Source organism: Prunus avium, chromosome 4 (genome assembly GCF_965620075.1).
Source record: "Prunus avium chromosome 4, drPruAviu1.hap1.1, whole genome shotgun sequence".
NCBI lineage: Eukaryota > Viridiplantae > Streptophyta > Magnoliopsida > Rosales > Rosaceae > Prunus > Prunus avium.
The window spans coordinates 37,472,880-37,486,991 of NC_142287.1; the positions used below are offsets into that span (position 1 = coordinate 37,472,880).

Sequence of the window (14,112 nt, forward strand, 5' to 3'; positions counted from 1 at the left end):
GGCATGTGGTGCATCTTGTACACGTGTTATAATATAAGTGGATATTTATTGATACTATTATCTTAAAAGGGAAAAAATAAACTATGTTGTATACCTATATTATTATAATATAATATTTATTGATAATATTCCCAAATGGCTGTTGAGGTGTTCTTACAATTGTTACAGTATTCGAATTTGGTAGTAACAACATAACTACAGCTATCCCCTTTCATCCGTCTCACGCTATGCTCAAGAAATGCATGCATAACATTAGGGAAAATGCTAGGCTTACCACATTTTTCATACCACATTGTATATCACCTCTCTAATAGAGGTGGGCCCCATTGTATTGGTGGGCTCCACTTCTATTAGAGATGTGGTATACAATGTGGTTTGAAAAATGTGGTAAGCCAACCAAGGTGGTTGGTGTGAGTGGTTCGGCACTCTCATTCCTTAAGAGAGGTCATGGGTTCGATCCCTGCTCTTGTACAGAGTCACCACTTTGGCCAGCACTTTACCCCTTACGGGCCGACCCGGTGTGAGCGGGGATTAGTCTGGGTTGTGGTTAAGGCTTAAAGGTGCCACCCATAGTTGGGGCTCATCTAGGACCACCTCGTGGTTCAGACCAAAAAAAAAAAAAAAAACATGTGGTAAGCCTAGCATTACCCTAAAATTAGACATGTTTGTCCTCGGGAACTTAGCCCACTTGCCAATTGTGGATAAATGATTAGTGTTGCACAAATTTTCCTTCAAAAAGCTCCAACTTAATTCACGTCCAAGAGCGAAGGCCTCCAATTCCAGGCAGCAATAGAGAAAGAAGCTGGTCCATCTTCAACAGAGACATGCAGGGTTCTGTGTTGCAGTTGCAGCCTCCAATTTTAAAAATATTTTTTTGGCGTTCTTTAATTATGTTAAGCATACAAATGAAATGAGGTTCATGAAATAATTTTGTTTGTTTACGGTAGCTTGCTCAAGTGGTTAATAACATTTAATAGCACTTGAGGTCTCCAGTTCTCCTGTTCCCAAGAAATTAAAGGCATAGAAGCAAGTCTTATATGCTGAATAAACATTAGACACCTTAACCAGCAGATACAAATGTGTATATATAAACCCAAATCACAAAGCAAATCAAACGGAAGCATGATACTGAATCTTTATTAGCATACAATTAATGACAAGCCTCTTCAATATTCTTCTTATTGTCCATATTAATTGGGAATGAAGATTGAAGACACATTAAAATTGTACAAATCATACTGCTTCATGCTAGCTTTGTGATTCAGTTCGCCTTGTCCTTACCACACACCCTCTTCGGAAAGCCGAGAAAGGGGCGGAAAATCTTGGTAATTTTCCGATATATATCTTTGAAAGACTGGAACATTGGAAATTGCAACAAGCCAAATAGAGGGACTGGAAAAAAGGCAATAGAGTAAAGCAGAGACTTAGTCCATTTCTTCTCAATACGAATCACAAGCAAAATGGTAGCAGCGAAGGCGAGCATGGTGGCTGCCATTGACAAGAAGAGCAAGGTGAACCCGATCATGAGCTTGCGGGGAAGACCGTGACAGAAAAACGGGTACTCAAGGGGAGAGGAGAGGATAGAGAGGAAAAAGGCTACTGAAGACAATGAGCAGGCGATGGCCAAGACGTCCATGCAGGTGAAGAGCCAGAAGAGAGGAGAATCATGGTAAACAGGAAGGCCATTTGGTTCGGTACCCCCAGGAATGGTGTAGGCGGCTGCAAAGACCACAGTGGCCACCAGCACCGCCACGGTTGAGCATGACGCAGCTGTGTCTTTTATCCATTGTTGTGCCGACTCCAGAAGCTTATTATGCTGATCATTGAACAGCTCCTCCGCTGTCTGACCCTCCTTGTTGTGGTGCATGATGTAATGCCGTGGCGCTATCTTTTTCACACGCTGGAAACAAGAACATACATTTATCAAGTTGACCGACGGACTAGCTAGTAACATAAGCATTTGTCTGAGAACATATATAAGTCTAAGCCCGGCCAGTATATATTTACAGGAACTCTCAGTGCATGAAGTTTGTTTTTTAAAGACATACGTTTTGTTATTGACATGTGATCGATACTATATTGTCAGTCCGTCCTTAACCTCAGAGAAGAAATGTGTAATTAAGTACTTATGAATATAAAAGGGAACTCACCAACATCCAACGCAACTCTTCTTGCAATTGCATGGCTGGACCAATTAATTTTTGAGACATTGCTACAGAGTAGTAACTCCTATCTGCAGCTTGGTGCAATATGCTGTTGCCTTTATGGTCAATCCTCGCATTCAACCTATACTTTATTGTTGGCTTGTTTTTGAAAATATTAAGGATCTCTTTTCGACGGTGCTTAATGGCCAGATGCAAAATGTTCTGTTCCTCATGGCTAACGTGCTCAGCTGCCTGAGGATGCTGCTTAAGTATCTCTTTAACAATAGGCGCAATTCCAGTGATAGTTGCTATGAGCAATGGGGTATAGTTATAAAGATACTGCTTCTTGGATTTGTTTGATACTGCAGAACCATTTCCTTTTTCATCTCCTTCATTATTACTAACATTTACCCCTACGGCCCCCAGATCAATGGTCTTGTCTTCTGCTTTATTAGAATTCTGCCATGAATGGTCTTCCTTGACGAACAAGCCGACAAGTTCCTCTAGAGAATTTTGATTTCTCTTGTCCTTCCAGATCTTTTTGATTATGCCAATTTCTATCCATCACGATGATCACCGTCAAGATTATACACGATAAGATAATGTATAAGAGAATCAAATGAAAGAGAAATTAATTATTGAAGGGGTATAATTAAGCAAGCATGCATCCATATCTTGGCGAACATATATATGCACCATCAAGTATAAATTAGGCCAGAAACTAAACAAACCTTTAGCAAGGAAGTTCCACATGGAAGTGTACTTCAGAATAACTGAAATTTTATGCATGCAACTTCATCAGGATCCTAGCTACATTAAACTTGTACATACATTATACATATATATATTGTTGAAAGTTAAACCAAGCCAAAGGAATCCAAAGCCAAGTTTTATATTTTATCCATTTTGAGCATGAGAGCATCTTGTAGGCTAGATATGCTTTGTTTATTGGCTCAATGAGCTAATTTTGTATTATGAGGCATGTTGATGTCTCTAGGCAACTTTTCTCTTTTTGCTGAAAAGTCTCTATGTCTCTCAAAGAGACGTTGTCTCTATTTTGTAATGAGTGTTGTAGCAAAACTTTTTATCTTTGAGTGTGAACTCATCTGTGAGGTTGCTTCAGCTTTTTTCTCTCTATTCTTTCTGAGTTTATGTGAGAACATTTTGCTGCTTGAGCATTGAGAAGCTGCGTTGTTGATCCTGGCATTTTGAGCATTTTTGTTTTTCTATATATATATACATAAATTCTCCTATGTGAACATCCGGACATTATTATTGTGCGGAAGCCATGTATTTTGTACCACCCTTCCTTGCTTTCCTATCTGTTTACAATAGCATCCGCACAATAATAACGTGTGCACATCCGGATAAGAGAATATATATATATATATGTGTGTGTGTGTGTGTGTGGTGTGTGTGTGTAAGTTAGTAGTTCAACATCTCCGGTTGACAATTAATTAGATTTACAAATTATTTTGATTACCTGCAAGCTTCTTCCGACAGATGGATTGGGGATGCTCGCTACACAAGCAGTTCTCCACATCATCCTTGACGGCATCATTATCCTTGTGATTTGGTGTGACCAGATCTCCAACAGGAAGGCCTGCATGTATAACAAGAATTAATATATATATATATATATATATATATATATATATATATATATATATATGCATGTCATAGAACTTGAGCGTCTGTTAACTCATATAGTGTAATTAATTAATTAATGCAAGGCTTAGCAATAATACAATGATAAATGAGCATCTTCCATTTGCTTTGTTGAAATTCTGGTTCGAAGGCAGTTGGCATTTGGGATAGCAATTGAAGGCTTGTCAATCCCTTTTCTTCCCTTTTAGGTGCAAGAAATGGGTACTTCCTCTGCAACCAAAGAGCAGTCTCTGCATATTGGAAGCCAAAAGAGCAGTATCTATTAACGTGCATGTGTAGTAAGTTGAATATTAATTAATTGATTAATTGAGAGAGAGAGAGAGAGACCAAATTGTTGGGCAATGACTGCGATATGAAGAATGGACTTTTCATCATTTCGGTGGAAGTGCCTCTGAAGATTCCCCGGATTCTCCTTCTCCAGTTTGTCAGCAAAAAACTGGACCAGTTGAGGGTGACCAAGAGCAGCAGCCCTGTACACTGGCGATTCTCCTAAATTGTTCCGAAGCTCTAGCAGAGGCAGTTTACAATTGTCATCATCACTACTACTAGTTGTGGTGATTTCTTCTGCAGGCGCCGGCTTATTGAAGTTGCTCACTAAGAACTCAGCTGCCTTCAGATTGCCGGACACAGCCACCTCGTGGAGAACGTTGTTGCCGTGGTTATTCGGATGCCTTAAGGCCTTGCATTTTTCATCACAGCTTGGCAGTAAGTTAATCAAGAATTCAAGGACTTGTTTGGCCAGTTCTTCGCTGCAGCAGGAAGCTGCAATGTGCAATGCAGTGTCTCCTTCCAGCGTCATCGGACTTTTCAATTCTTGTGGATGTTTCTTGTAGTATTCCTGCATGCCTTTCCAGTCATTCACCATAGCCTGATCATAAGGTTTTTCCAGCACTTCAATTTTACTTGGACTCTTTCCCTCGTTCTCGTTTTTAAAAACTGCTTCCGTTTTCCAGTAGCCCATCTTTTCGTGATGCTGTGTGGCTAGCTGCTCCTACTTGTACGAGAAATTAACAATGTGCATGCTATCTAGCTTCCTATTGTGCGACTGAATATATAGCAGGAAACAAAAGAGGACTCTCCGACAATTGGAGTATTTCCTCTGTTTCATTCAAAGAATAATGAGTAGAATCAAGAATATAATTGTGTTGCGTGGGATTGCGTGGACACAGCCATTATTACTAATTCATGGCTTTCATTTCACAGGAGGAGGAGAAATCGGGGGAGCCATAGAGGATCAGATACCGTTAGGTGATTAAAGTGTAGGAATATTATTATCTGTAAACTTTGACAGATATAAATAATAGAATTGCATTCGCACAAGGCAAGCGATGAGAGAAAAGTGAGAAAGGACTCAATCAATCAGACAAACGGAAATTGTTCTTGGTATTATTAATGGTGTGGAATCAATTCTCAGAGGGTGTAATCCTATTACAAGATACTTTTCCACTGTTGCCATGTTGTGAAAAATGGACAAACACTTTCACTCACTCCCCTAATGATCTTGTTGTTGATGGACTTTGTGACACACACAATGATGGATGAATCACACACACACTCTTGAGACAACAACCAAGCATAAAGTGACACAAGAATTTATAGAGGTTCAGCAATTGCCTACATCCTCTTGGTGATCCCCTTGAGAAATTCACTTCATGAAAGAATAAGTTACAACTTTGGTTTTACACAGAAAAACCCCCTTAGAACTCTATTCTCTCTCCAAGCTCTCTTTTCTCTCACACCCCTTGCTCAACACTTTGATGCACTTGTGAACACTCTCACAACCCTTGGTGTTTCCCCCTTTGGTGTCTAGACTCTCAAGACCCCAACTCAGCTCCTAACTTGAACTGATTGCTCTCCCTCACGTTCTCCCTTGGTGAGTTAACCTCATTTGAACACAATAGCACCCAGCTACTTGACCACCTTGAGATTAACCACACTTTGTTTCTGCTTCAGCCACTTCCTCTTATTCAACTTGTTTTCTCCCTTGTGTTATCTTACTTCATCCCATTACCTACACAAGCCAATGGACACAAGATAAGGCACCATCTTGTCATCCACGTTCCTTCCTTTAGTCTCCCACTTAGACTAAAGATCAGATCATGCAAGTAAACAACTCCCACTTCAGCCACCTTCCACTACACCAGAAAATGGAGAGTGAATCTTTCAAAGCAAGACAAACAATTGGCAATGAGTGCTCTCCCAACTATCCAGCAGGTAGTCAACCCTCTTTTACCTCAGAAGTGACCCACTAAGCCTCTGAAATCTTGTGGAAAGCGATAGCCCTCGAAAACACAGTTGAAAACACGTAAGAAAACGTCACAGCACGATTTGGGCGACCGGTCGCCAGGAACTGGCGACCGGTCGCTTTTGGGCAGAGTCGAAACACATTGAATCTGTGCTAGGGCGACCGGTCGCAAATAGCTGGCGACCGGTCGCTCGTCATTTTCGATTCAGACATTGAACCTGCTTCAAAACGACCGGTCGCCCAAACCTTGCGACCGGTCGCTGCCTCCATCACTTGCAACCTTAATGTGAGTCAAATTTCCAACAATCTCCACCTTGGCGAACCATTAATCACCCCGTGAACCATTGTTGACTTCTAGAACCTCTTCAACCTCTTAGAAACCGTTCTAGTAATTTCCAAGAGCTCCACCATGGCAATACACCTCTTGCCTCAATGCACCTTTGGTGGAAGGTGCTCCACCCAAGCCTAAACTTGAGTAACATGGACCTCTTGTGCAGAAAAGAGTTCCCCCTTGCCAAATTCATTGCTCCTTGCCTCCTTGGAACCTTGAATCTTGGACTTCCCTTGATATGCAAACCACATACCAAACCTTTGTTCACTAAATCCCCATTTAGCACCTCTTGCTCTTGGATTTAAGAACACATTTCTTTTCATCAATGCACTTCTCCAACTTTCCCGCTTCATGCTCCCTATAGCACTCCGAAATGTGGTTGGATCTTCTTGGTCCATCCATCCAAAACCTAGGGAAGGTTTGATGGATTCCTTGGGCCCGGACCTTGCAATTGATGATGACTCCACCTCAAGTAGAACCCCTTTGTGAGTTTGTTGTTGTTGCCCTCCTTCTTCAGCCCTTGTGTCAAGCTCCACCTCAAATGGAGTCCCTTCCATGACCACCTTGGCAAGAAGCTTCTCTTCAACAACATCCTCCCCATCATTTCTTATCTTGACTTCACTTTCTGCAGCTTTGAAATCAAGCACCTTTGATGATGAACCGTTAGTCATACAACCTTGACTAACCTTCCTTGCCCAACTTCTCTTGAGCACACTTGCAGCTACATTATGTTGGACCGGCTCCTTGACATTAAGACTTGTTGCTTGCTTTTCCTTGGTACAAATCTCTGCACCACTCAAAAGCTTGTATGTGTTGTTTGGTTGAATCTCCCCTCTCATAACCACCACAGAACCTTGTGTGACCATGAGCTTCCCTCCTTTGGCCTTGTAAGAACAACCTTCTCTATCCAAAGAACCAAGAGAGACTAGATTCGTTCTTAGTGCAGGTACAAACCTTACCTCACTAAGAGTCCAAACTTCACCACCTTGCAACTTGATCTTCACAGTCCCTATGCCCAAAACTTCACATGTAGTTTTGTCTCCCAACATAATCTTGCATGCATCCTTATCCTCATATGTGTCAAACATCAACTTATTTGCACACACATGATATGAGCACCCGGAATCTAAAATCCAACTTGAAGAAGAATTCTTACACGAAGAACTTGCCATGACTTCCCCGTTACTTTCATCCGTAACCGTCAAGAGTTCATCACATGTGTCCTCATCACACACGTGGGCTGAACTTCCAGCTTTCTTCATCTTGTTCAGCTTCTCCTTCCATACCGGACAATCTCGTCTCCAATGATCCATAGATCCACACTCGAAGCACCCTTCATTGTCCTTGGACTTAGTATTCCTTTTGCTGCCCTTGCCTTCTTGCTTGCTTGAACGACTCCTTGCGAACAAACCAGCATCTTGAGAGTTCTCCTCCGAACGTTGAGACATCCTGTGATGCGACATCACATCTTGCACCACCTCCTCAAAATTCAAAGTACTCTTCCCGAACATAAGTGTAGTTCGGAAATGCTTATAAGACGGAGGCAAGGATGTTAGTAACATGAGTGCCTTATCCTCCGTATTATACAACACATCCATTCTTTGCAAGTCAGCAACACATCTATTGAAGCTGCTCAAATGCTCCATTAGATTTCCTTCCTCCGCCATCCGAAGATTTAGGAGTTCCTCCTTGAGGAAGAGCTTGTTGGTCAGCGACTTCCCTGCAAACATCTCTTCGAGCTTCTCCCATGTTTGCTGCGCTGTGTCCTTCATCACGTTGATGAGCACCTCATCGGAGATGAAGTTCTCGATGGCTCCTCTAGCCAACTCATCTAGCACACCCCACTCCGCATCTGTCATGGTAACCGGCTTCTTCTCTTTGCCTTCCAAGACAACACTGAGATTTTGTTGTGTAAGGGCTGACTTCATCCTCCTTTGCCAAAGTGTGAAGTTCTCCTTCCCTGTGAAAGGCTTCAACTCCACCTTCATGCTGACAGATTGTGGTAGCCTCTGATGCATAGAGCTACTTCCACCTTCAGCTTCCTTGTCACTTGCCATCTTCAACACACTAGCAATTGCTGCTCCAACACAACTCTGATACCACTTGTTGTGAAAAATGGACAAACACTTTCACTCACTCCCCTAATGATCTTGTTGTTGATGGACTTTGTGACACACACAATGATGGATGAATCACACACACACTCTTGAGACAACAACCAAGCATAAAGTGACACAAGAATTTATAGAGGTTCAGCAATTGCCTACATCCTCTTGGTGATCCCCTTGAGAAATTCACTTCATGAAAGAATAAGTTACAACTTTGGTTTTACACAGAAAAACCCCCTTAGAACTCTATTCTCTCTCCAAGCTCTCGTTTCTCTCACACCCCTTGCTCAACACTTTGATGCACTTGTGAACACTCTCACAACCCTTGGTGTTTCCCCCTTTGGTGTCTAGACTCTCAAGACCCCAACTCAGCTCCTAACTTGAACTGATTGCTCTCCCTCACGTTCTCCCTTGGTGAGTTAACCTCCTTTGAACACAATAGCACCCAGCTACTTGACCACCTTGAGATTAACCACACTTTGTTTCTGCTTCAGCCACTTCCTCTTATTCAACTTGTTTTCTCCCTTGTGTTATCTTACTTCATCCCATTACCTACACAAGCCAATGGACACAAGATAAGGCACCATCTTGTCATTCACGTTCCTTCTTTTAGTCTCCCACTTAGACTAAAGATCAGATCATGCAAGTAAACAACTCCCACTTCAGCCACCTTCCACTACACCAGAAAATGGAGAGTGAATCCTTCAAAGCAAGACAAACAATTGGCAATGAGTGCTCTCCCAACTATCCAGCAGGTAGTCAACCCTCTTTTACCTCAGAAGTGACCCACTAAGCCTCTGAAATCTTGTGGAAAGCGATAGCCCTCGAAAACACAGTTGAAAACACGTAAGAAAACGTCACAGCACGATTTGGGCGACCGGTCGCTTTTGGGCAGAGTCGAAACACATTGAATCTGTGCTAGGGCGACCGGTCGCAAATAGCTGGCGACCGGTCGCTCGTCATTTTCGATTCAGACATTGAACCTGCTTCAAAACGACCGGTCGCCCAAACCTTGCGACCGGTCGCTGCCTCCATCACTTGCAACCTTAATGTGAGTCAAATTTCCAACATGCCATGGCTGTTGAGGTTGTTCTTAGAATTGTTGTTACAGTATTCAAATTTAATTATTGCATTATCAACAACAAAATCTTAGCTATCCCCTGTTTCATGATCCATCTCATGCTAAGCAAATGCAATCCCTCTGCTCAAGAAACAGAGCACAAATTTAGACCAAACTTTTAATTTTCACTGAAACAGAGGATGGAGGCATGTTTATTTGTCCTTGAGAACCTGGCCCAAGTGAGGATGGAGCCTTGTCAATCCTTTACCTTCCTTTCTTTGTCAATCCATTTGCTTTGTTCCCAGTCATTTTGTTTGTTTACGGTAGCTTGCTCAAGTGGTTAATAACATTTAATAGCACTTGAGGTCTCCGGTTCTCCTGTTCCCAAGAAATTAAAGGCACAGAAGCAAGTCTTATATGCTAAATAAACATTAGACACCTTAACCAGCAGATACAAATGTGTATATATAAACCCAAATCACAAAGCAAATCAAACAGAAGCATGATACTGAATCTTTATTAGCATACAATTAATGACAAGCCTCTTCAATATTCTTCTTATTGTCCATATTAATTGGGAATGAAGATTTAAGACACATTAAAATTGTACAAATCATATACTGCTTCATGCTAGCTTCGTGATTTACTTCGCCTTGCTCTTACCAAGCACCCTCTTTCGAAAAGCCGAGAAGGGGTGGAAAATCTTGGTAATTTTCCGATATATATCTTTGAAAGACTGGAACATAGGAAATTGCAGCAAGCCAAATAGAGGGACTGGAAAAAAGGCAATAGAGTAAAGCAGAGACTTAGTCCATTTCTTCTCAATATGAATCACAAGCAAAATGGTAGCAGCGAAGGCGAGCATGGTGGTTGCCATTGACAAGAAGAGCAAGGTGAACCCAATCATGAGCTTGCGGGGAAGACCGTGACAGAAAAACGGGTACTCAAGGGGAGAGGAGAGAATAGAGAGGAAAAAGGCTACCGAAGACAATGAGCAGGCGATGGCCACAACGTCCATGCAGGTGAAGAGCCAGAAGAGAGGAGAATCATGGAAAACAGGAAGGCCATTTGGTTCGGTACCCCCAGGCATGGTGTAGGCGGCTGCAAAGACAACGGTGGCCACCAGCACCGCCACAGTTGAGCACGACTGTGCTGTGTCTTTTATCCATTCTTGTGCGGACTTCAGAAGCTCATTATGCTCATCATTGAACAGCTCCTCCGCTGTCTGATCCTTGTTGTTGTGGTGCATGATGTAATGAGGTGGTAATATGTTCTTCACACCCTGGACAAAAGAACACACACATTTATCAAGTTGACCGACGGACTAGCAATTTATGAGTATGGGAAGAATGTTCTGCATTGGAAAGTTAAGAAACCTCGCAATGGCCAATTGGTTAGCATGAACATTTTGTTTTATCTATTGTCAGTCTGTCCTTCTCGTTCAGAGAAGAAATGTATAATAAAGTAAATGTGAATATAAAAGGCATCTCACCATCGTCCAATGCAACTCTGCTTGCAATTGCATGGCTGGGCCAATTAATTTCTCAGAAATTGCTACAGAGTAGTAGCTCCTATCTGCAGCTTGGTGCAATATGGTGTTGCCATCACTGTCAATCATCTCATTCAACCTTGAGATGGTTATTGGCTTCATTTTTAGAAGCTCAAGGATCTCTCTTTGACGGTGCTTAATGGCCAGATGCAAAATGTTCTGTTCACTATAGCTAACGTGCTCAACTGCTTGAGGATGCTGCCTAAGTATCTCTGCAACAATAGGCACAATTCCAGTGATAGTTGCTATAAGCAATGGGTTATACTTATAAATGCTCTGCTTCTTAGAATTGGTTGGTTCTGTGGAATCCTTTCCTTTTTGGTCTCCTCCATCATTATCACCCTTACAAAGATTTTCCACTGACCCCAGAGAAATCGTCTTGCCTTTTGCTTCTTTAGAATTCTGCCATGAATTGTCTTTCTCGACGAGCAAAGGGATAAGGTTTTTAAGAGCATGTTTAATTCTCTTATCCTTCCAGATCTTTTCGATTATGTCCATTTCTATCCATCATGGCCAAGCTTACTCGATTAGTTCATGTATAAGAGAATCAAATGAAAGAGAAATGAATTAAGCGCTATAATTAAGCAAGCATGCATGCATCATAAAGTATAGAAAAGCCAGAAACTAAGCAACCTTTAGCAAGGAAGTCCCACAGGGAAGTGTACACCTTCAGAATACCTGCAATGTTATGCATGCAACTTCATCAGGATCCTAGTTATATTAAACTTGTATATAAATATTAGTTCAAAAAATCTGGTTAACAATTAAATAGATCTCAAATTATTTTGATTACCTTCAGGCTTCTTCCATGAGATGGCTTGGGGGGGTTGGTTGCTGCCCAAGCTGCTCTCCACATCATCCTTATGATTTGTTGTGACCTCCAGATCTCGAGCAGGAAGGCCTGCAGCAGCATGTATAACAAGAATTAATATGCATGTCAATGTCATAAAACTTGAGCATCTGTTAACTGATATGCTGTAATTAAACTGCAAGGCTTAACCATCATACAATAATAAATGAGCATCTTCCATCTGCTTTGTTGAAATTGTGGTGTGAAGGCAGTTGGCATTTGGGCTAGCAATTGAAGGCTAGTCAATCCTTTACCTTCCCTCTTAGTTGCAAGAAATGGGTATTTCCTCTGCAACCAAAGAGCAGTCCCTGCATATTGGATGCCAAAAGAACAGTTGTATAAATTAATGTGCACTGCATACATTATATACACACACACACACACATATATATATATATATAGAGAGAGAGAGAGAGAGAGAGAGAGAGAGAGAGAGAGAGAGAGACTAAATTGTTGGCCAATGACTGCGATATGAAGAATGGACATTCTATCATTTCGGTGGAAGTGCCTCCGAAGATTCTCCGGATTCTCCTCCAGTTTTCAGCAAAAAACTGGACCAGGTCAGGGTGACCAAGAGCAGCAGCCCTGTACAATGGCGATTCTCCTAACTCGTTCCGAATATCTATCAGAGGTGTAGAATTCTCCTCGTTACTAGTAGGTTTGTTGAAGTTCCTCACTAAGAAAGTTGCTGCCTCCAGATTGCCGGACATCGCCACCTCGTGAAGAACGTTGTTGCCAAGTTTATTTGGAACTCTCACGGCCTTGCATCTTTCATCATAGCTTGGTGGCAGTAAATTAATCAAGAATTCAAGGACTTGTTTGCCCTGTGATTTGCTCCTGCAGCAGGAAGCTACAATGTGCAATGCAGTGTCTTCGTCCACTGTCATTGGACAATTCAGTTTTCGCCGATTGTCCACGTAGTATCTCTTCATGCCGTCCCAGTCATTCTCCATGGCTAGATCATAAGGAAGTTTCAGTACTTCAATTTCACTTGCACTCTCGCCCACTCCCTCTTCTTTAAGAACATCTTCTGTTCTCCAGTACGCCATATCTGCTTGCTCTATCTCTAAGTCCTCCATCCCTACTTGCTCCTGCTCTGTGTGGTGGTTTTTGCTTCATTTTATACCTAGGCTAGCTGCTCCTTTTGTATAAGAAATTCTTATGTGCAACTGTTAAACTTTGATACTTTGCTTAATAAATTAACCAAGTTGAAAAATATAAGCATAAATGAATGTTGAAGGTTACTAGCTGTATATGTTGAGAGTATTTGTCTCACATTGAAATGTTAAGGGACTTAGCCTGGTTTATAAGGAGTTGGGCTACTCCCCCCATTGCCAATTAGTTTTGGGGTGGAACCTCAACTTACTTCATAGTTATCAGAGCAAGGCTTCACGTGTTGCAACTTCCTTCAGTATACAGGATCTGTTCTGTACGGGGATCTGCCTTTGCTTAGTTCATTTGTTTAAGATTGAAGACTTTGATATACAATACTTCGCTTAATAAATTCCAGTGATAGTTGCTTTGATCAATGGGGTATAGTTATAAAGATGATGCTTCTTGGATTTGTTTGATACTGCAGAACCATTTCCTTTTTCATCTCCCTCATTATTACTAACATTTTCCACTACTGCCCCCAGATTAACGGTCTCGTCTTTCGCTTTTTTAGAATTCTGCCATGAATGGTCTTCCTTGACGAACAACGGGACAATTCCAGATGTTATCAATTATGCCAATTTCTATCCATCACGATGATCACCATCAAGATTATACACGATAAGTTAATGTACAAGAGAATCAAATGAAAGAGAAATTAATTGAAGGAATATAATTAAGCAAGCATGCACACATGCATCTTGGCTTTTATTTTGCAAGCATGTGTTGCGTGGGATGTGCGTGGACACAGCCGTTATTACTAATTCCTGGCTTTCATTTCACAGGAGGAGGAGAAATCGGAGGAGCCATAGAGGATCAAATACCGTTAGGTGATTAAAATGTAGGAATATTATTGTCTGTAAACTTTGACAGATAAAAATAATAGAATTGCATTCGCACAAGGCAAGTGATGAGAGAAAAGTGAGAAAGGACTCAATCAATCAGACAAAAGGAAATTGTTCTTACTATTATTAATGGCGTGGAATCAATTCTCAGAGGGTGTAA

At 41.5% G+C, this 14,112-nt stretch overlaps 1 protein-coding gene and 1 pseudogene across 3 annotated transcripts; both read right to left on the minus strand.

Annotated features, from left to right (window-relative positions):
- Positions 1–1,072: 1,072 nt before the first annotated feature.
- On the minus strand, positions 1,073–4,903 carry LOC110764545 (uncharacterized). Of its 2 annotated transcripts, XM_088251563.1 has the most exons (6): positions 4,140–4,903; positions 3,893–4,042; positions 3,628–3,747; positions 2,876–2,917; positions 2,151–2,701; positions 1,073–1,900 (listed from the first exon to the last, which is right to left on the minus strand). In XM_088251563.1, exons 1-6 carry the CDS (start codon positions 4,771–4,773, stop codon positions 1,262–1,264), a joined length of 2,136 nt encoding a protein of 711 aa, XP_088107689.1. In that variant the 5' UTR covers positions 4,774–4,903; the 3' UTR covers positions 1,073–1,261. The 2 variants fall into 2 exon arrangements, with proteins under 2 accessions (XP_088107689.1, XP_021823225.2); XM_021967533.2 differs by lacking the exon at positions 2,876–2,917.
- A 5,143-nt stretch (positions 4,904–10,046) lies between these two features.
- Positions 10,047–13,177, minus strand: LOC110764546 (uncharacterized; annotated as a pseudogene). The gene is made up of 6 exons (XR_015835119.1): positions 12,402–13,177; positions 12,114–12,263; positions 11,899–12,006; positions 11,739–11,783; positions 11,049–11,605; positions 10,047–10,838 (listed from the first exon to the last, which is right to left on the minus strand). The product of XR_015835119.1 is annotated as an uncharacterized LOC110764546 (transcript).
- Positions 13,178–14,112: the final 935 nt, after the last annotated feature.

What these genes read in the sequence shown, in the direction of transcription:
- LOC110764545 (XM_088251563.1), bottom strand. Translation starts at nt 4,773, where the DNA reads ATGGGCTACTGGAAAACGGAAGCAGTTTTTAAAAACGAGAACGAGGGA. An exon ending in GAAGATGCTCATTTATCATT is followed by an intron (nt 3,748 to 3,892) that starts GTATTATTGCTA and finishes TTATACATGCAG; the next exon opens with GCCTTCCTGTTGGAGATCTG. An exon ending in AAGAGTTGCGTTGGATGTTG is followed by an intron (nt 1,901 to 2,150) that starts GTGAGTTCCCTT and finishes TCTTGTTTCCAG; the next exon opens with CGTGTGAAAAAGATAGCGCC.